This window comes from Anas platyrhynchos, chromosome 5 (genome assembly GCF_047663525.1).
Source record: "Anas platyrhynchos isolate ZD024472 breed Pekin duck chromosome 5, IASCAAS_PekinDuck_T2T, whole genome shotgun sequence".
Classification (NCBI taxonomy): domain Eukaryota; kingdom Metazoa; phylum Chordata; class Aves; order Anseriformes; family Anatidae; genus Anas; species Anas platyrhynchos.
In genome coordinates this window covers 59,904,280-59,930,265 of record NC_092591.1, presented here as the reverse complement: position 1 = coordinate 59,930,265, position 25,986 = coordinate 59,904,280, and the positions used below count along the sequence as shown (strand labels likewise).

Genomic DNA, 25,986 nt, shown 5'->3' with positions numbered 1-25,986 from the left:
GGATCAGTAACTGCTACTACTTCATTGATAACTTCTACTTTTACAATTTCCTCTTACTGAGGACAGGCCCTTTCTTATACCATCCGCCCCACAGCAGTCCTTTTCCACTCGTTATTCGTTGGCCAACAACTTCACCCAGCAGCAGCAAACACCCAGCAACTTCCGTGCCTTAACAGCAACCCGAGGCAGCAAGGCGTCTCCTGAATCACCCTTCTTGGTTCCTTCCAGACTCTTTACATTCCTCATGGCCTCATAGTTATGAGTCTGATGTTATCACCAACCATGGGTCTTGTCGACCCCCATGGCCACAGTCCCACACTGAGGAAGGGGGCTCTGTGTGACACCGACTCAAGTCGTTGATGTATTTCAGGAGCAGAGCTGTTACATGTGGCCCTGAGCCTCCCTCCTTTTTGGCAGCCCATGTAATGGAGCACTGATTTATGTTTTGGTAGTGATTCCTCTGCTTTTGAAGTCAGGTAAGGAAAGCAGGTATTAACAAAGAATTTTAAACGAGTGGAGATGTATTTGTTCTCTGGTCTTCCGTAGTCAGTACTGAAGTAGGGCAGGAGACTGAATGTATTTTTCTTTCAGTCTTCTTACAAGTTACATAAAATACAAACATTCTAAAAACAAGTCTGTGTCTGACATGGGCATGTTTTTATTTTAAAGTGGTTTTGAACCCTATGGCATGGCCTTGGACTTGTATTTTCTTTTAATTTGACTTCAGTGTCTGTCACAAAATTGATGCTCCTGTCCAAGGCTCTGTTGAGGAATAATGATGCTTAGTCTCTCAGTCTCTTTCTTCTTTTTCTTTTTGGTAGCAATCTGAAGCCCATAGATACTAAAGGAGTTGGTAATGCTGCTTTGGCACTAAATACAAGTTTGACCTAGTGGATATGAAGAAAGTAAGAAGTAATTCCTGTTCCCCCAGCAACACTCGCTAGCTGTTGTTTATCTTTCTTGCCCCCTTTCCCTGATTTCTTGCCCTGCTCTTGCTGCTTGCCCTGCTCTTGCTCCTTGCCCTGCTCTAATTGTTTCTTTATTGGTATTTTGCAACGCAGACCAGGGTCTGTGAGTGTGACAAAGTCCAGCCGCAGACACGAAGCCGATCAGCACCGCCTCTGCCTGGGTGACTGGCGTTGCGACACGGTACCTGCAATCTTGGTGCGGCCTCAATGGGCTTTGGCTAGGGCCGTGCCTATCGCACCCCGGGGGGAGGATGCTTCTCGGGGGAGGCCGGCCCAGGGGCTGGCACTGGGGGCCGGGCTGTGGGCAGGGCAGAGCCGAGCCGAGCCGTGCCAGCAGCCCGAGAGCGGCGGGGAGCTGCTGCCATGGAGGCGCTGGCGGTAAGGGGCCGGCAGGCGCGGTGCTGAGGGGATGGGGGGACGCGTGTGGGGTCGCTCCCTGAGCTCCTCTCCTTCTCCCCGCAGGAGGCTCCGGTGGCCGTGGCCGTGGCCGTGGTGGCTGCCTCGGCCCTGCTGCTGCTGCTGCTGCGGGGGGCGAGCCGGGGGCCGAGCCGCCCCCGCACCCTGCGGGACCCGCAGGCCAAGTACCCGCTGCCGCTGCTGGGCAAGGAGGTGAGCGGCGGGGCTGGGGAGTCTGAGCTGCTGGGGGGCCCAGGGCAGAGCCCCTGGAAACGTTCGTGGCCTTGGGGCTGCTCCAGCAGGGCGAGCTCCTGGCTTGGTGTAGGGAAACCCTCCTGCAGCACGCTGCTACCTGCCCCAGCCTGCCGGAGCCGTGCTCCCCTTTACGTAAGGATGCCGTGAGGATTGCGCAGTCAGGCAAAAGTGGCTCCTTGCGGAATTAAAAGGGGAAAAAAGCCTCCGGTTCTGACACTTCTCAGCTGTTTGAAGGCCATTTCCAATGCCCTTTGCGCTGCCCTGCTTGGCACTCGGCTTGCACGCTAAGGGCAGGGGGACCGAGGCACAGCGTGGGGAGCGGGGTTTGAGATTCACAGCAGGGCTGATGCTGACCTCGTCCTGATTTTCCTTTCTTAATGATATTTTTTTAATAGGAAGTCAGCCATGATACCAAGAAATTCCGGTTCGGGCTACCTTCACCAGATCATGTATTAGGACTGCCTGTAGGTAAATATCAAAAACATGTAGTTACGTGCTACTTCTGATTTTTAGGATTTTTACGAGTTTTAAGTGTGTACTCATAGCTCTTGGATTTCTGCTTGTGAATGTAGTGCTCATCAAAGGAAGGAGTTAAAAGCTGCATCTGAAAGGAGCTGTGTCAGAGAGAAATGTGAGGCTGATTTCCCAGAGAGTCCTGTTTCAGATGTTGTGTGTTCTTTGTGCTGCTTGTATCAAATTGTGTGGTGTGGCTTAGAGGCAAACAGTGAAACTGAACTGGGTCTGAGGAAATTAACCACTGTAGGCAGAAAATACACCTGTGAAAATTTTTTTTTAATACTACTTTTTTTTGTGTTCTACATTTTCTCTCTGGTGTCCTCAGTTTGTCACCTGCCCTCATATTTTATTTTATTTTTATTTTTGACAAATATGATAATATGCTCATAGATGAGGAATAGAAAAGCCTGGAAAGCTTGTAACTATTGTATGCAAAGCCAAGGGGAAAATACACCTCCTGTATATATGGAAGGTGTTGCAATGTTCAGAGCCGTTTCTGTGCATGCACTTAACTGTGATTTACCTCCACATGTGTGTACAACTTTGGCTTGCTTTCTGTGGTAGGAGATTAATTTCAGACTAGGACTGGCACTGTCTTCTCTCCTGTACCCTGCAAAACTGATGGCATTGAACCTTGGACCCTTGGACCTTGAATTAATGGTAATCTGGGCAGGGGAAGGTTCCCCTCACTGGTCTGCAGATGTGGCCCTGTTTGTTTTGTTCTGTGTTTGGCAGCTTCCCTTGAGTCAAGGTCTTACCAGTTGTGTGCTGTGAGCATGTTCTTCCTGCATGCTGCCTGCCAAGGGTAGCAGCTTCTTCAGGTTCGCTACAGGCTTCTATCAGAAAATGTAATTCAACTATCTGCAGTAACTAGCCAAATGGTAAATGAATTGGAACGTGTTCTGTAATGTTTGTGTTTATTCAGAGTTTTTAAGATTTTAAATGTTTAAAAAATTATTTATTTATTTATTTATTTATTTTAAAGAACTTTAATAAATTCTTAAGAATTTAAGAATACGATTCTGGAACTGTATGTACCTGATTACTCCCTGGGAGATTCCTGCCTTCTGCTTTTTACCAGGATCATTTTACTAAAAGTGAAGTATTTCTGCTAGCACTGTTCCTGCTTTTTGTTTTCACATACATCCCTCTAGATTAATGCTGTTTGGCTGGGGAGACAACCCTTGGCAAGGAGTTCCAGTTGTCTTAACAAGCAGAAAGAAATCAGTACCTTTACAGTCTGCCTTGTGGAGCATGAAGTTGGCCGAAGAGCTGTCAGTGGAAGCTGCAGCAGTTAGGGAGGCAGGAGTTATGAAGGAGGACTGTGGGCCAGAAGCTTTTTTCTTGATAAATTGTTTCAGAATCTTTGGGAAATTTGCTCTGAGAAATTGCTGCTATTAAACCACGATATGTATTTATTGTTCTACGTGAACAGATGCATCCTTATTTTCACTTTATTAATGAAAATGTGAATAGCAGATTCCAAGATACAGACAACACTTGAGAATGAGCAACAATCTTTCTATAGTTTAATAGAACAAACTTTCTATAGTTTAATATAAATTTCCTTTTTTCCTTTGTGTCTTATCCTGTCTTCTGTAACATAGTGGCTCTCCTCAGTCACCTTGTGCTCCAGAAATCCTAAACTCTTGCTGAAAAAAAGAAAAGGGCTCTCTGCTGACACCTGTAAAGCTGCAAAATTGTTATGAGCTAAATACCAAACCTATATATGGAAAGGAAAATCCTACAAAGTAGGTGCTGTCTTCTGACTAGCTGTGTAAACTGGAGATAATCTGTGGGAGTTACAACTATGAAGGAGATTCGTTTTTTCAACAACACAGATCTTGTGCTAATACACAAAAACACAAGATAACACGAAATAACATCAGCTGGGGAAAGCCAAACTTTCCATCCTAGACAGCTTTCTTTTTGTTATCTGTAGTGGCCTTTGTGTTTTAACTCGTATCTCCTTGGGATGAAGCTAAGAAAGATTTACCACACATAGTTCAGTTGTAGTTTGCTGTGCATGTACAGCTGTATGCACTCTTTGTGTTGCGTGAGCATACATATGCATGATGTACACCATGACAGCAATTACGTGCCATGAAAATAATAATGGATTGTGCAACTATTTAAATATTTTTTTTTTTTTCTGGCTAGATTCAGAGTTTATATAAGAGACTAAATGTTTTATACAACATCTACATTGTACAGATTTTCTCCATCGTTGCTTGTGCTTAGTGGCTTACAATACCTGCTTTTCTGTTTTGTCTTGTCCACCAGGCCTGAGAAAAATTTGAAACCAAGAGATGAAAAAATAAATAATTGGATTGTCATTCTTTCTCCTAGGCCAACATGTTTACCTTTCTGCAAAAATCAATGGTAATCTGGTGATCCGAGCCTACACCCCAGTTTCCAGTGATGAGACAAAAGGTTATGTTGATTTAATTATAAAGGTAAATTTTGTTTTTCTTGAATATAGATAAATTGCTAACTGCAAGGAAGGAAAGCACTTCATTTTGATGAAATGTAGAGTTTGTTTTGATTGGTCTTTTTTTCAAATAGGGTAATTGCATAGCAAACCCATTTCCCATTATCCTTGAATAATGAGTTGCATCTTGTATATCTGCTGTATGTCAGACAGAAATAGAGGAGTGGAGGCAGGGGAGATGGAGGAGGGAGATGGAGAATCACTCCTCTGGCAGTACTGGACGAACTTCCCTAGTATTTCTAGTGTGGCAGTGAACAAAGAGCAATCACTCCGCCTGGAGCCGCCTTATGCTGTTACTAGCACTCACTGCTAATAGCTGTAAGAAGAAACAAGTCAATCAGGACTGTCTTTGGTGACCCTAGAGAGATTGCAATTATAAGTCTGTAAGCAACAGAAGTTGTACTAATGGGCTTATTAAGAAAATGGGGATATAGAAACAAAGGAAATCCTTTAAGCTAGGGAATGCAGGATGATTTGATCCCAGGATTTTTGGATTTTCTAATCCTTTTCTAAGACAGAATTTGTCTTTAGGCAAAAATCATGACTTTATTTGTGCTCTCTGTTCTTCATGTTACACGTATAGTGAACTGCTATTAACTACTTAAAGCTTATCACGTGCTTTGAAAGGTGAAAAACCTGGCACGTGGCTGAAATCTCTGGGAAAGTTGCAACAAGAAAAGATGGAGCAATGCTATTTTCAGAAGGAGTGATTACAAAAATGGGGTAACATAAGGTTCTTGTTGGAGGGATAGTGAAATGAGGGCGTCAATGCGTAATCTGCTTGCCACATGTTCTTACTCGCCTGGCTGTTTGCAGTGAGCATTAGGACATGTGGCATGAGAGAGCATTTCACCTATTGGGCTGCTTCCTTTTATGGGGCACAACAGATAACTGAGAGCAAAGAATTGTCTCAATCTCTCTTTCAGATGCTAAATTTCAGACCTGCAATGAAGTAGTCTTCAGTCTTTATTGCCTGCATGAAAGCTAATGGTTGATGTCATAGGCATGATTGTTTTTATAGGTCTACTACAAAAATGTGAATCCCAAGTTCCCAGAAGGCGGGAAGATGTCCCAGTACCTAGACAACATGAAGATTGGCGATGTTATTGACTTCAGAGGGCCAAATGGACTCCTTGTCTACAAAGGCTCAGGTACTGTTACACGAAGGGAGGAAAACAAAAGGGAGGAACTTCTATTAGTTATTCTCAGAGGTATTTTGTAAATCTTGGTAACTTTGTTGTAGAGGAGCAGTTTTGAAAAGTGAGAAAATCCACCTCTCCCGATCTTGACCATGAGCCCATCAGAGATGATTGTGATGGGTAAAGGTCCTTAGTGTTTAACAGAGTAATAGCTGTTTGTTGTCTTGCTCCTGGGACCACGTAATTAAATCTGGATAATCTCCTATTGCATTATATCGCTAGGAAGACTGCACTGCAAACACCTCAGACGTACATACAAGAGATGTTCCAGATGCAAGGGAGGTTGTGGCCTAAAATGCCACAAGATTCTGAGAATCTCAGTGTTGTTACTGAACAACCCGCTGACTGTCAGCCAGCTCCATTTCATTATTAAGCCAGGTCTGAGCTGACTGGGAGGAAGCTGTATGTCCAGAGAAGTAATCCTCTTTCAAGATGCAAGTATAAGACCAAAGGATTTTGCATTGATCTTGACTGAGAGGGACTGCGCACTTCAAATTCCTGCTTCAGGGGGATCAGTGCTCAGCACTTTTCTGGATCATCATCTTTTATGATGAATCGTACACTGATGAATCTGTTATATCTCAGAGGAAATGGGTGAAGAATGTTTTGCAAATGTTCCTTTCTGTGCTGCTGCTGTTCTTTGCTTTCAAGAGCAAAGTAGCTAGGAAGGCTTGTTGCTACTTACAGATTTTGTGGAAGATCATTGGAATATGTCAAGTACCTTTCACATATGATATTTTTAAGGGCTTTATGTGGACACGTGGAAGTGTCTGCGAATGAGAATGATGATTGCCTTAGAAATCTGCTTCTCTGTATGTGCCGGGGTTACCTTTATCTGCCACTAACCTTCATACTTGCTGAGCAGCCAGTGATGTGGGAACCTATTACAAATGATAATGGTAGCAGGGAAGGAGTAAATCACTGGCTCAAAGTTGGTTGTTTATGTAGACAAAGAGGTTTCTATTCATGCTCAGTGTTGTGCTAAGCACGTTTAGCATTTACAGATCTGTCCTAATTAATTGATAGGCTGTAGGAATACATTCCCATGGAACTTGTATCCATTTTTGTTTAGGAGGTAATGTACCTATAGATGTTGAATATTTCTTCTAGGTACCTTTCTTATCAAGCCTGATAAGAAGTCTGAAGCACAGAAGAAGTTTGCCAAGCATGTTGGGATGATAGCTGGAGGAACAGGTAAAACTACTTTCATTCTCTAGAGTATCACTGTGTAGCAGTGTAGCAGTTCACATAGAGTGATACAGCAGTATCACTAGAGAATGAAGAGATCTTCATGGATGCTTGTGAGGAGTGTAAAACCCTGTACTTGGAGAGCAAAGTGCTCCCATTGTCACAGTCTGAGCTGCTCTAACACTGCTGCATGGGTTTGACATCTAGGTCCACTGGGTTTAAGGAACACATTTTTAGTTGGTTTTTAGTTTGCCTTTAGTTTCTCACTGTTATAGTCTGCCAGTTATAGGCAATAAACTGCATTAATCTCCCTATGCTGAGTCTTTTGTCTGTGATGGTAATTGGTGAGTGATCTCCCTGTCCTTATCTCAACCCTGAATACTTTCCATCTTATTTTTTCCCCCTCCCCTTTGAGGAGGGGGAGCAAGAGAGTGGTTGTGGTGGAGTTCAGCTGCCCAGCTAGGTAGAACTGCTACACTGAGCTCCAGTGTCAATAACAAAAACTAATTTAGGAGAACGTCCTGAGGGTTAAATTACTGGATGTGATAGAGAATGCTGAAGAGGAAAGCCCCAAATCCATGTACTGTGGTTTTGTTCTCATTTTTAAACTTGAAATAAACTTTGTAACAACAAAAAGCCCGGACCTCTGCATTTGGCATGGATTAAAAATTCAGAGGTTTGTAGCCCTGTGCAAACTAAGCTCCCACTGAAGACTGATGAAGACTGAGGGAAGATAGCAATAATATTGAAACTGCAGCCTTACATGGGTTGAAAGACAGACCTGTTTTTTAACTGCTTTGTTTTGAACAGGGATAACTCCTATGTTGCAGCTTATCCGTCATATCACAAACGATCCTAAGGACTCTACAAAATGCTACCTTCTCTTTGCTAATCAGGTGAGCATTCTGTCCCATCTGTCCTTTATTAATGGTATAACTTTCCTGTTGGCCTCTGAGTTTTTGAAGTTGATGTGACATTGAGAAAATACTGCTCTGCATACATATACTTCATATTCTTCAAGTTTCTCTTTGATCTGTAATTTCAGCCAACCATATGTGACAAATGATATGATCTGAGGTGGCCTATCTAAAATGATCAGTATAGGTGGGAGCAGGAAGTGTTTATTATGTAAGTTCTTATTATGCTGTCTTGGGGTGAAGTGATTTATGGAGAAAGCGAATCAGAAAATTAGATGTAAGTATATAAATACTGCATGGTGCTGCTGTGGTTCCAGTGCTCTTTTACTTGTTTTGAAGATGGCACTGCATAGTTCCACCTATACTCCGTAATTCCTGTATTGGAGTAAACAGTGTGAATAGATCCTTGTCCCTCTGCTCAGCTTACTCTTCATTGGTTTCAGTGAAACAGGATTTTGTTCTGTTTATCTGTTTCTAGTGATTCACCATGCTGTATTTGCTAGGGTCAGACAAATCCAGCTGTGATTTTAGCCTGGCTTCAAAAGTTGTTCAAATTGCTATCTTTAAAATTGTGTTCAGGTGACTACTTAAGTCTCATAGTTTGTTGCTTTTTGTCTGAATTTACAGATGGTAGTACTGATAACAGCCTATAATGTAAGGGAAAAAAAACACTTTGTTGGAATGAGTTATCATTGCATTTGTCTTGCTGCATGCTAGATAAGCTCACATCAGAGGGCATCTTGAGATGGTTTGGAGTTAAACAGCAATCTTACTTTGCAGACAGAAAAAGATATATTGCTAAGAGCTGAGCTGGAGGACATTGCCAAGAAGCACCCTGATCAGTTCAAAGTATGGTACACCCTGGACAGGCCTCCACAAGGTAGGCCACTGGTACACACTGGAAACATCTTTACTCCTCATTGTTTAACTGTCACAGTTTCACTCTTGTGAAAACTGCTGCTGTTTTTGTAACCCCAGCATTCCAGCATTCTTCTCCTGGTGTATCAGCTTAAAGCACATACTTTCATATGTGGAAATAGATTTTTCCCATTTGGCTCACTTAAAGTGGTAGAATCATTAAATATTAGTCCTTGAAATCATTTAGTATTTCACTTTTTCTTTTTAAAATCTCTTAAAACTATACTGCAGAACTTCTGTCATCATTAAGCTTCTGCCACCTCACCACTGAATTTCTTTTCCTGTTTTTTTCTGAATGTGCTGAGTGGCACAGGTCTCAGTACCTGTCCCAGTATGACAGCTCTGGGTGACCTCTCTCCACTGGAAAATTGTATTCTTTCTGTTTATTCCCACCTGATAGCTAATTTCTTTTAAACCTATCTTTTATTCACAGACCTTCATGTGTGAAGGTCTGCACAAACCCCTTTCAACCAGATTCTTGCTATCCCATTCAAAAGGGACCACTAGGTTCTGAGCTCAGCGATTTGACCCTATCTTTGCTCACAGTGATCGTGGCATAACTTTGCTGAATCTTCAGCTGCTTTGTAAGTACAACATATGCAGTTAGCTTTTTTTGCCTTCAGACAATACAGAGAGTTGAATTAATAGTTTAATTTATTTGTTTCAGACTGGAAGTACAGTTCTGGCTTCATCACTGCAGACATGATTAAAACCCACCTCCCTTCCCCTGGCAGTGAGACGCTCATTCTCATGTGCGGGCCACCACCCATGATTCAGTTTGCATGTCAGCCCAACCTGGACAAACTCGGCTATCCCAAGAGCAATACGTTTTCTTATTAACAGTGATGCCATCCAATACCTTTCCTTGAGTAAGTACTGCATACTTTCCTACAGGAACTGGTATGTAACTGGGCAGTATTTCTGCATGTGTTTTTTAGCTGTATAATTTAATTTCTGTGGTTTTTAACTTCATAATTGTCTTTGACTATTTTAATATTACAAGGCCGAGAAGTGATGTGGAAAGTGATTTAGTCTAAGCTTGCAAGTTAGTTTGAAATGTTACATCACTAGTTCTTAGGGAAAAAAAGTGTAATTGGAGAGGTAGGACAGAGATGAAATGACCTGTCTGTTAACATGGATACGGAATTTGGGAGCGGGTTATGAGACTAGACTAGGATAACATGAATGCTTGGCAGGTAATTCATTTAGTTCAGCCCAGTGAAGGGGAGAACAGAGAACAGTCTTTTTTCAAACTGCTGGTTTGTAGCCATTTACCAGGGTTTAAGCAAAATGGCAGTGTGCCACTGGAAAAGCATTTAAACAGAATTTGGATAACACCTCAATTGTTTATTACTGTAGCAGAAATTCTTGTTAGTCTGACATTTATTCGGGATTATATAACTTCATGCTGACTTCTAATGGCCTTAGCTAAACAATCACTCTAAACTACAAATGAAGCTCTAGGCTGCCTATACAGACACGCATCCAGTGATGATTTTAGTGTTATTCCCTGTAAATGTAGTGCTTGCTCTTTTGGCTGTTTCAGAAATGTTCTTTGCTTAAGAGAAAACGTGGCATTTTCCTTCCTAGCGTACACTACGCTGAGTCAATCTTAAACTCAGCCATGCCTTGTCTGAGTGTTTCTACCATGTAGCATTTAATTTTTAGTCTTCAGGGTCTGAAGTACTGCAGGTTCATTTTCAGGAATTAGTTTATGCTACAATTGCCGTAAGGTCTGAAAAATCCTCGAGACAAAAGACGTGTTTCTTCAGATGCTAATGAATATGTTTACTAAATCTGTCCCTGGTCAACCACAAATATCTCTATAGGAATCATTCCACAGCCAGGAAAAAAATAGAGGAATATACACAATTTATTTATAACAGTCAAGAATTTATGCATTTATGCCTTTGCTATAACTAGGATTTCCTACTATATACAAAAAAACATTGTGTAGGTTGAATATTCACAGCCAGGATAGCACAATACCACAACGAGTTATAAATACATCCTCAAAAGAATCTGCTTGGAATATCTCAGTGACATTAAGGCTGCTCCTGTCAGAGCAGCTTATCCTAGTTGTAATACTGCAATACTTAAGTTTGGTTAATTAAACTGACAGAGTATTTAGTGTCCCTGTAGTATATGATCTGGTCGTTAGTGTAAACTGCCAGATTAGAGATGTGCTTGACTGGTATGCTTGGTAGCCTTTAGTAAGTATTTTTAGTTGGCTGCTTTCTCACTCCTACTGATTTTCAATTAGCAGTGTATTGTTCAGTGATTGAAACAAACAAACAAAAAAAATCCAGTAGCCTTAATTTTAACATTTTGGACAATTAAATTATTCATTTAGCTTTTAAAATGTGGCAATACAGTGTAGGGTCTGTTAGGAGAGGCTCATGGAGCGAGGGCTAGAGTAGGCTACCTTTAAAAAGTGCAATTGATGGCTTTCAAAGAGCCCATGCTACATACTCTGGACAGTACCTGAGATTTCCCTTTAATTTGGGAAGGTTTATGGCTAGGCCTGCCCTCAGGCTATATTGATACATAAACCAACATCCTGAAGCCAGAAAGGAGCGTAACATAAACCATTCATATACAGAGACTTTTCTTTATAATTTGGTAGATTTCTTTTCTGGCATTTCTCTGTTTACTAAGATATCCTGCTAGTACCTTGTTAATACAGGCACATGCCAACAGATGCCGCAAGTAATTGTTGCTGTAAAAGAGACACTTTGACCCTTGAACTGCCCCTCAAGTAAGTAGTCAGAGGGTGTATTTCCCTCTGTTACAGTGCTGCAGTCCAGCCTAGCTCAGCAGAATAGCAGCAGATTTATTTTGTTAGGTTACAAAGAAAAAAAAGCTTGTTTTATGATGGTACTTATCTGATGCTCCCTAGTGGCATTTTACACATAACAGGACAATAGTATTGACCTCCTATTGATAAATAAAATACTCTATGAAAATCTATCTGTAGCTGGGATGAAAAGACAACTGAGGGTGAAATAGCAATATTGTTTATAGAAACATCACCAGTTCTCATGCAAACGTTACAGTTTCTGCTACAGGCACCAGGCCTGAGGGCTGTTTGCAGGTACACATGTATGTTTTATTAGCTATAACACTAGAAAGAAAATACAATGGTAATAAGCCTGTCATTACTGGTCTTAGAAGGCTCTCTCTGAACTGTTTAAACTGCTTAGAAGGCTTATGAGCATCCTGGTGTTTGCACATGTGCCTCAGTACCAACCACTTTAGACAAATGTAAATGTACAGAAAAAGCACCTTCAATAGTTCTACTTAAGGACACATCACTTAAAACAAAACAGGGAATCACGGTGGAAATTCTGTTGTGCTTACAGAGTACAGCAAACATTATCCTGACATTTTAAACTTACATTTTATATTAATTAGTGTTGTGATTGCCCCTTGATCATGAACAACTTAGTGCTTATGTAAAAATCAAAAAGTAAAGAAAAATCAATTTAAACAAAGAGCCAGCTTTTGAATCTACTAGTTCTCTTGGTAGTCTCAATGTTACATAACTTTTCCTGCTGCAGCTGTTCAGTATCTTTGAGTTAGTTTAAGATGTGTGAGCAGGCCATCCAGATTGTCATCCTCCTGATAAAAGCAAGGGCTTGGTGCATAGTAATCTTTTATTTTCCCCTTCTACACTGCACTCAGAGAAAGAGGGCAGGACCTGTACTAATGAAAGGGATGAAAGTATCTCTGGCAAGACTGTAGTAGTACTTAGTGAGCCATCAGAGCTGCACTTACCAGCATCTGTCTGAATTGCTATGTGGCTATGGTCAGTCCATGTGGTAAAATAGAATATTAATGATTCTTGCATTACAAGTTAATTATAAAAATAAAAAAATATAAAAGCTCTTTCCTAGAGCAGTACAGAAACACACATGTAAAAAGATGACAAAATACAAGGGTAAAACATACTGTCTTTCCGGACTCTAGAAAATAAACAGTTCTGTACAACTTCTCTCAATACCTATTTGACATTACGTAATACAGAAACAGTGCAGAGGGAAGTAACCTGTGAAGTGTTGCTATGTTAGCAAAAAAAAAAAAAAATGCTATGTGGTGAGTCTCACTGGTGGGAAAGAGGCAAAACTCTGCAGTACCACAGCATCAAGTGTCTCCTGGCCACCCCTCTGGACAGGTATGAGGTATTGGTGTTCTTGGTCACACTGAAACATCATCTCCAGTCTTCAAAGGTAGGTGTTAAAAATCTGCTGTCATTTAGCATTTCATCTTGGCTTAACATTGTCTGAAAAAAAAAAATGCAGCAAGATGTGAACGAGTAAAATATATTCAGTTAAAGGCCTATAAAGAAATCCAGCTGTAATAAGATCAGATGCCCAACAGAGGGGGTTAGAGCCACATAAAATTAAAAGGAATCTCGAATGCTGCTTTAAATAGTGACACTGTTATTTGATTGAGGAAATGTTCACAAAAATTGTGTGTGACATTATTCTTTATATCCTTCAGTCACTTCTTGATTTTAAAAAATCAGCTGCTATAGAGTCAGGAATATATACAGTGATTTTGTGCCTCCTCCCCTCCCCCCCCCCCAAAGATTTTTAGCTCTTCTAACTCTTCAAATCTTACCTCTTCACAAGATTTTGAGATGAATATCTGTTATTGGCTCAAAGAGATAGCATAATTCATAAGAACTTAAAATTGGCTTAAATGAAACTTAATTTCTAGTATGATTTAAAAGTGTTTTTTTTTGTTTTTTTTTTTTTATTTGGACTGCGTATGTGCAGCGAGGCTATAAAGAGTTGCATCACAAGAGTAGCAACCCACTTACTCTTAACCACCACCAGCAATGACCAACTTGCACTGAATTCTAGCAGAATACATTAGTGACTTTAAAACAAGTAAAATTGGTACATACCGTAAGATTGCTTATGCCTTGAGAAAAAGCCCCTATTTGCTTTACTGTTCCTTCTGAATGTTCCATCTGTAAAAGTATTCAGCAACTGGTTCAAATCAGACAGTATGTGCAATTTTATTCACTCTACCTGCATCTTTGGAAGGTCTCTTTACCTTGACAAATGAAGCTGCAGTATTTTTAAAAGTTCTGATTTCTGCACTTTGGAAAGTTACACATTAGCAAAAACATCTCCATGCTAAGAAGTACATGAAAATGCATTAGTGATAGAAGGATTGAATCCTGATGAAGAAAGACTGATTCTGTGAAACTTTAGCTGTAATTCACAAAGAAAAGAAGAAGTTTAACTGGTATTTGCAGTGAAGAGCAATATTTTCCAGAAGAAAAAACACACAAAATAATTCTGGCAATATACCTCCATGGACAGTTATTGCTTCTGCCTATAATACAGCCCTACCTATTCTTACACAAAAAGGTTATCCGTTCTAAGGCATTAAGGTTTCACTGTGTGACCACATACTCAGAAGTCAGGCTTAAGTAGAAGACCACTTCCCTAACGAAAAATCCAGTATTTCTGTAATGGTTGAACAGCCACATGTTGTAAGCTGTTGGCTCAAGATTAATACGTTCTCTTTCAACTCTTAACCACATAACTGGACATCCACACTAAATTACAGTTTGTATATTCAATTCTGTCAGGGTTTTGCTATTGTCCCCAGTAAAGAAGACCACTTTATTTTCACTAACGTGCACACAGAAAAAAGACAATGGTTAGATAATGAACACAAATGAGATGTTAGATGCAGTAAACCATGCAAATGACAGAATGACTTTCATCGTTAGTCTTATCAGTTTTGTGACCATTCTCTCATTAGGATTAAAATGTTTCACTGAAGGTCACTGGAGATAGGACAGTTACCCCAGTTACCTCTGTCTGGATCTTGTGTTGACAAAGTTCACACAAGCCTCTGTTAGCTCCATTTTTCAGGGCTTACATCCTTTTACACAAAAGCAAAGTTGAATAGAGTTCAATTTGTTTTAGTCTTCATCATTTGTATGATGTCTAGACATGGTTTCATTTAGCAGTTCACTACTAAATAACAAAAGTGAATTACTTAAGTATTGGTTTATTAATAATCTTGTTCATTATTGAGGCACTGTTTTCATGGATACCTGTTTAAGCATAACTACTTCCCACTGTACATAATGAAAGAATTCAGTTGGATGCTTTAAGCTGTTAAAAAATATACAACCCAGTTGTACTTTAATATATAACTTGATAGTTCTGTACAAATTAGTCCAAATTTATTACATTAAAAACCACCCATATAAAGATAAAGAAAAAAGTTGTGTTCGGTACTCAGATTATGAAAGCTAGAAGTACAAAAGTCTTGTGTTTACTGCAGCCTCCACTTTAACTGTCAAGATATGTTGACCTTCATAGTGTAAAGGTGTTACATTCCTGAAAAAGGGCTTTAAAATGGATGAGTTTATCATTATGTTGATTAAAAAAACAACAACAAACCTTAACATTCTTAGTATAAACTCTTTCAAGTGTCCATAGTCAATACTTTCTCAATGAGTTCATGCGGATGTAGCAAATACTGTTATATGCTAACATTTCATTATTTGCAAGCTTTGGAATGCAAGGAGAGGGTGAGATGAGAATGGCATCAGTCTGTTTGTCCCACCTGATCCAGCTCCCTATCAGTGAATGGACTAAGTCCTTTGTATCCACCATAGTTCTTCTGAGTACCATTTGTAGCACCTGGATTTGTATCCATAGGACAAATGTAATCTGTTGATTCATCAAATTTCTTTTTTCTTAAGTTTCCAAAATGTGAAAATCCAAGTTTCTTTGGCTAAAAGAAAAAGAAAACAAGTTTTAAATTAGAAGAATATTTAAAGGACAACCTTATTTAAAATCCTTTCCTTTTTATTTACTAATGTGCCTTAGTCCTTCAAGTATGTAAAACTCTAAACTAAATAAATTTGTTTCCAAATTGGGAGTTACCAGTTCATTTTAAATACAGTTAGATAAAGTTCCTTCTAAGAAAAGACAGGATTGCATGCTGATTTCAAAAATTGATTTAAACAGTTAGCAAAAAGTGAAATGCCTCGATATCTAGAGCTAAGGAGAACGTAACACCACGTCTAGAACTGACCTCTCCCCACCCATATATGCCCCTTATTTTCTTTATAAGAAAAATATAAAGCAGTATGTACGTACCCGAACCTTGGCAGTGGTGGTCAGAGGTGTGTATGCTGTTGACTCTGTTATATCTCTTTTTTCTTGCTGTGCCTCTGGTCCAATTAATATATTAAAATTGGTTGTTAGGTGGCGTCGCAGTAGGGTCTTTTGAGGTGGAATATTCAGCAGCATTGCCAGTGTGTCACCATTGAAGCGAGGTTCGAGAATCTATTAAAAAGATAGCAAATATTTAACCATATAAAATCAATAGTAAACCATTACAGTGCTTATCAGAGGGATTTCTTCATTCTAGCTATCTACATTAGACATTTTATAGCTCTATAGTGATACGAGATTTGCTAGGTTTGAATAGGAAATACATGAAAATAGGCAGTAAAATACAGAGTATGATCAGACAAACACCTAATTATATTTATTACCAATCTTTACAGTTGCTTGGATTGAACAGAATAGTTTTGGATATTTTCTGCTATACTTTTACTATGGTATTACTCTGAAAATATGAATTTAATCTTAGCACAATTTTTTTCTATTTCATTTTTGCAAAAATTCTATGGTACTAGAATAACAGTTTTCAGAACTCTTGTCTTTGCTAAGCTACAACTAGTTCATGTTTTGAATCAAGAAAAAATCCCATTCCTGATTGCAGGCAACACTAATGTGAGTTCAGAACAATTACTTCCTGTATCACGGTGTTGGCTCAGAATTCTATTAAAACCTCCCCAAGAAACACTCAAGGATTCTTAAACAAGTAATTTTCTCACAGAATAGGTTTCGTTTTGTTTTGTTTTTGTATTGTACTACTGTTAAATGCATGCACAGCTTTGATTATAAAAAAAAAAAGTTTTAGTTCCTTTTTTATTTTACTTTTCCTTTGTATAATTAAGGTGTATGGATCAGATGCAGAGGCTTTTTTAGAAGTCCTGATCAATTTGCAAACGTATGTTTCTTCCTGCTTGACAAACACTAGATACTAGATACAAGATGTTTTGCATCAGTCTGTCAATTCTTAGTAGATATGTAGTAATATGTTAAAAAGAATTCTTACAATGAGGCCACCGTGCACTCCACTTCCTCGAAGGTTTGGTGCGTATTCTGCCAGATCAACTGATCTGAGCCATTCCATCACTCTGTGATTGGACCACTGCACTACTTCAGAAGGTGAAACGTTATTCTGTTAAGGTAACCAGAAAAGATGGATGATGACAACATTGCCTGCTCTGTCACCACATGCTCACAAAACATATCTTTAGTTTAGATTGAAAACATCATTCCTCCTTTTCAACAAAGGAGAGTATTCCCCAATTCTTAGATACTGATTCTGTTCAGATGAAACCCATCTATTGCATCAAGTTCTAAAATAAAAGAGACAAAAGATGCTGGGTGAAAAAAAAAAAAAAAGATCATTTTGAGAACAGCATTATTGTCAAGGCTTTGATACTATGACTAGGAATAAGCTATGTTGATCAGGTAAGGCAAGAATCCATACAGTCTTAAAGTTAAGTTAGGACGACAACAAAAGAAGTATTCCAAATTGTTCTTTCAAAAGTTGAATTAATTTAAAATTAATTAATGATGAATTAACTTTTAACTTAAAACTAAGCAAATGATTTCTAAACGAAGATGCATGAGATTCAACTAATAAATGCTTCAAGCACTTAAGGACTTTAAAGGTTCTTATTATTAGTGAGTACATGGTATATTCCAGAGCAGGAATGCATGCAACTACTGCTTTAGAGGCAATTCTCTAGTAGTTGGGACTGAGGCGCTATTATTCATGGGGTATAATAATGGGGTAATAAGTGCTTGTTTAAATTAAATTACTTAAACATTCTTTTACCTCCTCAACTGGTCTTCTGCGTAGACAGTGGGGGTTAAAACTGTTGACATGCAGCACATGAATGGCACATTTAATACTCAGATGATGCAGCTGACTGGTGACTTTCAGAAAGAGAAGATCATTCTGTAAAAGAGAGAGCCTTCTAAGTGGCACAGAATACACACTAAGATAGGTACTTTCCCCAACAAGTAAGATATCAAGCTTGATATATTTTAATATTGTACCATAATGAGATGGCTAAAAACTGAAGTTTATAGCTTATTTGGTAAAATCAAGGCTAGGGGATAGTTTTAAAATACCTGATTGTTTTTGATCTGGCTAAGATCCTGGTGTGGTAGGATTGCTGAAGCCAGCAGCACACATCTAGCATGGAACAGTACGGATCATACTTCTATAGCAAAGGCTCCTCAAGCAGCATGACAATGTTGTATTTTTGGTAACATCTAAATGTAGGTGTGTTTTCATAGAACACCAAAACAAATATTTCACTATCCAAACCTGGACAAGGAAGCTGTAAAAATAAACACACTGGCTATGTGTTTACTGCTGATTTGGTGAGAGCTGCAGAAGTCACTGGATTTGCTGCTTATCTTTAATTTATATAACATTGTTGCTAACTTGGTGAGGGGAACAAAACACTCCAGAAGCTGTATGTAAAACGGGTCATTTTACCTTCATTTTTGATGTGTTTTATGATACTGGAAGAGAAACTTGTAGAATTCAGCTGCAAAAGCCTACATTACTTATTTTATATACCTTGGGAACAGTGATCATGCACTAAACAACACCAAGGAGTTATTACTAGCACTATTTCTGGCTTGCAGAAGTCTTTAACTGCTCACATTCTAAGAAAAAGTCTGTAATGGTTTGCTCATTCTAAAGTTCAGAGTTAAGTTAAACTGAGGCAAAAGGATTTTAGCTTACCACAGTTAAATACTGCAACATTCTCCCATCAACTCTGGACTCGTGAAACTGGTCTTTGTACTGAGGTAAACCAATGTCATCAAGCCAGCCTGCAGATACAAGAACAGTGTTGTACCCAAATGTGGGTCAGTAAGGATGAAGCCCTTCTAATCTGGGCAGGTTTCTTCTGAGGCATTCAGTTAGCTCATTCTGCTTACTCACCTCTCTAAAGGACAGCCTCATAGCAGAAGCCTAAAAGCAATTCATCCAGCTTTTCCTATAATACCCCTGCAATACTTTAAATACAAACCTTCTGTACTGTAAAACTTAGCTTTTGCTAGACTGAGACATACCACCCATAGTGTACATTCGTTGTCCTTCAAGATGGATGGGCCTGCAATACGTTTGTTTAAGCAGGTATCAGACATTTTTTAAGAGCACTAAGTTTCAACAGGGCAAAATTTTTCATAGAATGGGGGTTTTTGTATTGTTCTTGATGTCCAAATATGGTTGCATGGAATGAAGTTCCCATTGGAACTCTACCTTTCAGATTGCAGAGTACTGAACTACTTTATGAAACATGGGCACCATGAAAGGCATCAGACTATTAAATGCTATGTGCTTTATAAAGTATTCCACCCAGCGCTGACTTCTAGTTGAGATTATGTGGAGTATGCAGATAAAGAAGGAAACCCCATAGTCATCTATTTGTAGAACTACTCTTTTTTCTTTTTTCATTCCTGCTCAGCTGTGTAAGAAAAAAAAATATTTTACAAACACTTCCACAATTCTTCAAACACTTACGTGTCACCCAGATATGATCGAGTTGTGCAGATTTCTCATCTTGTTTTGCATTTATTGATTTAATGGCCAAAACTAATTTCTTCCTGTGCAGTGGATGCTTTATTCCCATTTCCTGTAACAATAACCATTAAAAAAGTAGTTTGCTCTTTTCATCTCGTTAAACAGCTACTGAAACATTTCAAAAAGGTAGAATTGCCAATTGTCTGAAGGGATCTGGTTGTACTGAATCAAGATTTATGGTTGCTTGAGAAAAACAGTTACAGATATTACCTTTTCCATGTCCTGAGGTGTTGCAGTTAACAGCGTATGGCCTGAAGTCACCCACTGCCGTGCAAAAATGACGTACTGCCCTAGACCAAAGTCCTCAAGCCAGTTACAAACTCTCTCAGTGCTCCACTGAGCAAATGGAGCATTGTAGTCACTGAAAAGTAAAATAACTCTTTGAAACTCTTACAGGAAAGAATACGGTTCTTATCAGAAAGATCATTACATACCAGAGGAAATACTATAGCCTAGGTCCTAGTATTCTTTATCCTGTGAAATAATAAAGCCCAACAGCCATTCTCTCAGTATATGCTGTGGTAGTAGTGTCACAGAATCACAGAATTTCTAGGTTGGAAGAGACCTCAAGATCATCGAGTCCAACCTCTGACCTAACGCTAACAGTCCCCACTAAACCATATCCCTAAGCTCTACATCTAAACGTCTTTTAAAGACCTCCAGGGATGGTGACTCCACCACTTCCCTGGGCAGCCTGTTCCAATGTCTAACAACCCTTTCAGGTTGTCCTCCTAATCTGACTGCCTAGCTTCCTCTTGTGAACAGTTGGAGCAGGGTAGGGTGATAAGGATTAAAGTTTCCCACTTGAAAATAAAGAAAAGGGTAATTAATTGCTGAATTCTCAGCACTGCAAATATTCCCACATGAGATGATAATAAGTTCCCTTGTTCTTTAATAAAGGTGAAATTTTGGTGCTGCTACCTGCAGCTGAAGGAGTGCAGATAGGCAAGCTAATCAGGATACATTTTCTACCAGGGAAATTCTTTCCAGTTGGGGAATTCCATGTGTAACAAAGTATATTGGACAATGTATTGCACAAGAGAAGTGTTTTGCTGTTCAGTGTATTTAACAGCATCTTTTAATACACTGTGCAAAGAAAAGAAGAAATCATTACCTTTTCTGGCCTTTGGTTTCCTTTGATCTGGATAACCGAGGCCCAGCTGTTGCACGGAGACCGCCTCTTCGGAACTCTGCCAAACCCAGATCGTCTGCAGGGAAGTTACCAGACTGAGTTCTTCGTATTCTTTCAAAAAAAGAGCGCCAAGACAGTACTATTAGCGTCCAACAGAGAACATTTGTTTCATATGGAAACTATAATGACAACTAGAAGCTGTATCAATCTTCCTGTAAACCACAAACATATGATTCAAGCAGCAGCCAAAGAAGTTCCAAGCAAACGCTGTCTAGACCAAACTCTGAGTAAAGAAAAAAGCTCTGCAAAACAGCCATGACCTTTCAACACAAGTAATAATCTACACTGGAGGTCAGGCTTCTAAACATCTGCTGTCCTGAAGCAGATAAAACGAACGCAGTAAAACTCAGTCCCCCTGCTTTTTGTTTCTTCTGTTTTCTTAGACTTTTTTTTTTTTTTTTTTTTTTTATAACTGAAGGCTCCTGTAATGAACAACTGACTATCATTTAATTTTTTCGTAGCTACTGAAACTGTTGGTACTCTAAATCTTTAGCATTATAACAACACAGCAGAATACGTTATTTCTTCCAATAACGTGATGCTTTGTATATTACCATGCATTTTCCTCCACCCATGTGCACATAGAGACACACCTGTACAATCACAGAACAGAGCTCCTTTTCCTCCTTTTCCTGAACTTTATTTTATTCTTGCTGTAGGTACCGTATTTTTTACTGAGAACCGAATTAATTCTGTTGAAATACTTTGATAAGAAACTAAAAAAAAAAATTATCTTACTTTCCCCAGATTTTCTTGATCCCTTTTGGACTCTTTCTATTTTCTGGAGACAGTGGAGACTGTGGACCTGAATCCGTTCCAGAAGAAAGAGGTGAAAGGTCATCTGAGACTACTGTACCATCCACGTTCTCTGTTTCTCCTGGGTTAAGAACAATAATAGTCACATTTTTTACTAACTGTTGACAAAGTGGTTATCTGGGAGACTAATACTTTAAAAAAAGAAAAAAGGTAATAAATAAGTAAAGATAAAATAAAATGTTCCTGTATAAGAAAGTATTGCTCAGAAGGGGAAAAAAATATTAGCTGTACATTACATACCAAAAAAAAAAAGAAAAAAAAAAAAGTAAAACAGTATTGTTGTTTCAATTTATTTAAAAACATTATTTTAATTAATTCAGAATCTTCACTTGGGTCTGCTCTTGCCTTTCTACTGTTAATACCAAAACTCTTCCATTAAAATCGGTGGGAATTTTTCTGTTTTCACTCAAGTAAGATCATGAACAAGTATTAAAAAAAAATAAAAAATAAATCCCATATGAATGCCATAGAGGGAAAGCTCTTATTTCATTTCAGCACTGCACTTAAGAAATTCAGTGTGGATTGCCCCCTTGGTATTAGTATTTTATAGAGGAGAGAAAGGGAGGGAAAAAGGAAAGGAAAAAATAAGTAGCAAAATTCATGTTAAAGTTGCATCTTGTTTGGATACAATACCTAGCACTGGTGCACTGACACTCCTGATGCGATCTTCAGTCATCCCAAGAAGCAGAAAGCCAGATGAAGAAGCAAAGAAGATATAAAACACCAGCAAAATAAAGTTATGGAAGAGCAAAGAAGTAAGCTAAGCATTAAAAGCAGAAACAAAAAGAAAAGAAGCAGTTATGCTTGACATGAAAGCGAATGTGCATTGGTTTGCACAAGCCCCAGGAATCCTGCACAGGTCATCTTAAGTAGACTGGAATGATCATTTCTCTCTCTCTCTCAAAAAATATTTAAACATATGCTACAGAGCTCCATAAAGCCTGCAGCACTTCAGAAATGAAGCGGTGTCTAAAGTTATATCAGGTTCTTCTGAAATACAGAACTGGAGGTGTACTGAGTTCACTGCACATGCAAGATACAAACTAACCTCCAGTAATTCAGTGTTCTTACAAATTCACTGTTTGTTTCTAGAAAAAAAATATTTTCCTTTACAAGATCACACCTCTTTGGATAATCCTGCAGTTAAAACATAAATTGCATGGCTTGCGGACTGCCTACACCTATACAGACTATTAATGAAACTCCAGCATTGCTATTACAGAAAAACTCTTTAAAAAGAAAATAAATAAATAGAAATGCAACCCTTAAACAACCAACAACCTATTGTAACATTTAAGCTACAGTACACTAGCAGCTCTTAAGACTATGAAGTCTTATAAAGAAAAAACATACAAACAAACCACACACGTACAAAAATCCGATCCAATAACAATAAAAAAAAATCCAAAATCCTTAACTTTTTTTCGAAAATGTGTACATTACTGCTGGTTATATTGTAAAGTGTCACACAATAAAATACAGTGGGATGGGAAAGGAAAAGGTTTTTTTGTTTGATTAATACACAATTTAGTGTACGTTCCTTTAAAAAGATTTTGTCTATTCTTGATGTACTTGGCTGTGCATTTTTGTTTGTTGTTTTATAAGAAAACATCAGCAAACTCACGTGATCAATGGAAGACAGTCTGAAAAAAATACACTTATTCATACTATCAATATGTTTGGATCTCCAGAAATTCTAATTTCCAGTAACAGATTTGTTGGCTAAGAAAGCTGTCACCAACCGTGTTACGACCTCATTACATATGCTATCACTGACGTCAGCAAATTAAATGTCATCCAGTGCAACAAAAAGAATGTTCCAACTAAAGTCACCCTTCACTCCCCAGTGAGCCCATCTAGAATATTTTTGATATATTGTTAAAAACAGAACTTTCCCTCAGTGAGCCACCCGAACATCGTACGTTATTGTAACACAGAAGGTTATAGAACATGGTATTTCCCCATTTTTAGTTTTCTTGTTTGCCTCTTACATAACCCCCCCGCCACCTCTCAGAGAGGCAGGGACACTTACTCAGGCCCAGGATGCTGTTGTCCTCACTGTCGTTCATGCCACATGAGTCTGGTGAATTTGATGTGTTATATGTTCCCTGTTCTCCATTCTGTAAGGGTCGAGGCAGTTTTCCTGGCAAAGTTTGGTATTTGCTGCCTTTCACATGTGGCTTACTCTGCATTTTTTTTAGAGGATAGAGAAAAAGGCAAATCACTCATTGCATTTACAATCTAGTACACAATATTCATTTATAAATTTAGAAAAAGTATTTTGAAGTTTGACATGTTCCTTTTTACAGACATTTCAATTTAAATCTAGTATTTAATATACCAATTTAAATCTAATAATCAGCTGCCATGATTTTCTAGCTAAGACCCAACCTTCTCTTCCCTCATCTTCTCCTTCCCTTTCAGCTATACCATGTATTATATTAAACTATAATATATATATATATATATATATATATATATTGAATATTACCTGGTTTGTCATGATTTTTTTGGCACCATATATAATAATTTTTGCCTTTCAAGGCCCACTTTTGACAGTGCCAGAAATAAATTTAGTCATTTCTTAGCCCATTCTCTGCCCTGCCAAATTTTTCCTTCATATTTCATCAAAGTGTCTATGTTTTTGCCTTACAGTTGTATCTCGATGGAATTTAAGCCAAAAGTATTCGTGTAACTCAAATTTGGCCAGTCATATTTGTCCACCTCCATTAATCACTTTCAAATAATCAAAAATGAGGATAGGCTACAGAAATGTAACTTCTGTAAGAATCAAGACCTCTCTGGATAACTAACGTTACAATTGCTAAGTTGAAAAAAAAAAGTTGAACGCAAACTGCAAAGCATATAGTAAATACCAATTGTATTGTACCTAACCACAATGTATAACTTGGATGTATGCTGGTTAAAAAGCATGGACTGACCTGTATTTTAAAGCTGACATATTCTATACAATTTCTGTCCACATCAGACTAAAATAGCCATACTTTAGGTCCGCAGCCTTACTTTTGCCTACACCTATGGTACACGTACACAGTACCAGTGGCATCAGAAAGATTACTTACACTGGGAGGACCTTCCTCAAGCAACAGAGGTCACAAGAGGTGGTCCTCAAAGCCAGCATGCAGTATCTTGTATTGAAAGGGTACTGCTATGTAGGCTATGCTTAAAATAGAGTCCCTTCATCTTCCATGCATTCAATTTTACAGTAACCGACTAATTTGGAATCCTGCCCCTTGTGCAAAGGTAGTTTAGAACTTGCATTCAGATCTGACAGTTTTGGGCCTAACAAGATTTTCTGCAGCCAAAGTATGTATTGCACAGATGCCCTTGGCTACAGTTTTGGAAAGTTCGCGCTGAGACTTCATCAATACTGACTCCAGAGGAAAAGATGAAGGAGCCATGACTGGACAAAATATATATATATATGTATCACAACTGTCAAAATTACAAGAATGGAGAGGCTTTTCTGGAAAAGCAATGAACCTGTAACTGCAATTGACTTGTGGAGTGGTGTACATTCAACATGTATTTTGAAATAAGCTCATACTGACAGATGACAGAATCAGAAAGGAGGTAAGGTAGGAAAACAATGTGCTGAAAATACGCAAAATGTATTTAGTGCACAGAAACATACAGGATTCTCCTAATTAGTAACCCCATTTAAACAAAATTGTTTTGAAATACTTAGATAAAACTTTGTCTGTGACAGAATGATACATGAAATATTTAAGTAGGTAACCACTGGTTTATTCAATTTTTATTTCAAGGCCAAGAGGGATCTTTGTGATTCTATAATCATGGACCAGATTCCTGAATTTTGGGCACTGTGCGTCCCATCCCTGCTCCTGTTTTGGCAGTTACAGTGTGCCCCCACTAGCACCTAACATTACATGAGTGGAGAAACCATTTATTACTTTAATCAAATATTAGCACTGTGTTTTCTGAAACAGACATTACACACCCAAACAGCTTGTTGATAAAGAAAACACACACACACACACACACACACACACAAATCCTTACCCCTGCCCTTGTTCCCAAAGTTTGTCAAGTACATGAACTTTGCAAACATTTTGAAAGGGAAGATGAATACAAAATGAAAACAGCCATACCATCACAGCACATCACAGCAGATAAATGTTAGAAGAGTTTACAGTTAATATACCTCTTGTTCTACAACAGGCTGTACTGGTTTTCCTTCTACATACTACGGAGTTGCAGGGAGAATAATTTCAAAGTTTTATGGAAAAAAGCAACAGACAAATGTTAGTATTAACGTACATACATCAATTATAGTGTGATTACTATAGTGACGCTACTTAATGCATTGACAACATATTACAAGGTCTGTTATCTCTTCATTTTATAAAGTATTTAACCT

General features: G+C 38.6%; 2 protein-coding genes across 29 annotated transcripts in view; one reads left to right on the top strand and one right to left on the bottom strand.

Moving 5' to 3' along the window:
- The first annotated feature begins 1,190 nt into the window (after window positions 1-1,190).
- On the top strand, window positions 1,191-22,051 carry CYB5R2 (cytochrome b5 reductase 2). The gene is made up of 10 exons (XM_027458412.3): window positions 1,191-1,346; window positions 1,431-1,577; window positions 2,015-2,087; window positions 4,485-4,591; window positions 5,648-5,777; window positions 6,936-7,019; window positions 7,824-7,909; window positions 8,711-8,810; window positions 9,516-9,717; window positions 21,516-22,051. Exons 1-9 carry the CDS (start codon window positions 1,332-1,334, stop codon window positions 9,686-9,688), a joined length of 915 nt encoding a protein of 304 aa, XP_027314213.1. The 5' UTR covers window positions 1,191-1,331; the 3' UTR covers window positions 9,689-9,717; window positions 21,516-22,051.
- Window positions 10,704-25,986, bottom strand: part of PPFIBP2 (PPFIA binding protein 2) — a 110,349-nt gene continuing 95,066 nt past the window's right edge. For 26 of the 28 annotated variants that reach the window (XM_072039236.1, XM_072039235.1, XM_072039247.1 and 23 more), the window contains 14 exons: window positions 25,771-25,812; window positions 23,617-23,770; window positions 22,218-22,250; window positions 21,507-21,645; window positions 20,691-20,819; window positions 19,787-19,937; window positions 19,517-19,628; window positions 18,734-18,822; window positions 17,810-17,932; window positions 17,018-17,143; window positions 15,988-16,176; window positions 15,449-15,619; window positions 13,761-13,826; window positions 10,704-13,130 (listed from right to left, as the gene is read on the bottom strand). In XM_072039236.1, the coding sequence (XP_071895337.1) occupies window positions 13,059-13,130; window positions 13,761-13,826; window positions 15,449-15,619; window positions 15,988-16,176; window positions 17,018-17,143; window positions 17,810-17,932; window positions 18,734-18,822; window positions 19,517-19,628; window positions 19,787-19,937; window positions 20,691-20,819; window positions 21,507-21,645; window positions 22,218-22,250; window positions 23,617-23,770; window positions 25,771-25,812 (1,596 nt within the window). In that variant the 3' untranslated portion in view covers window positions 10,704-13,058. The remainder of the gene's footprint in view (window positions 13,131-13,760; window positions 13,827-15,448; window positions 15,620-15,987; window positions 16,177-17,017; window positions 17,144-17,809; window positions 17,933-18,733; window positions 18,823-19,516; window positions 19,629-19,786; window positions 19,938-20,690; window positions 20,820-21,506; window positions 21,646-22,217; window positions 22,251-23,616; window positions 23,771-25,770; window positions 25,813-25,986) is intronic. The other 2 variants (XM_072039239.1, XM_072039238.1) reach the window with 2 other exon arrangements.

Coding starts and splice junctions, on each gene's coding strand:
- CYB5R2 (XM_027458412.3), top strand. Junction 7,020..7,823: donor GATGATAGCTGGAGGAACAG/GTAAAACTACTT, acceptor TGTTTTGAACAG/GGATAACTCCTATGTTGCAG. Junction 8,811..9,515: donor CCTGGACAGGCCTCCACAAG/GTAGGCCACTGG, acceptor TATTTGTTTCAG/ACTGGAAGTACAGTTCTGGC.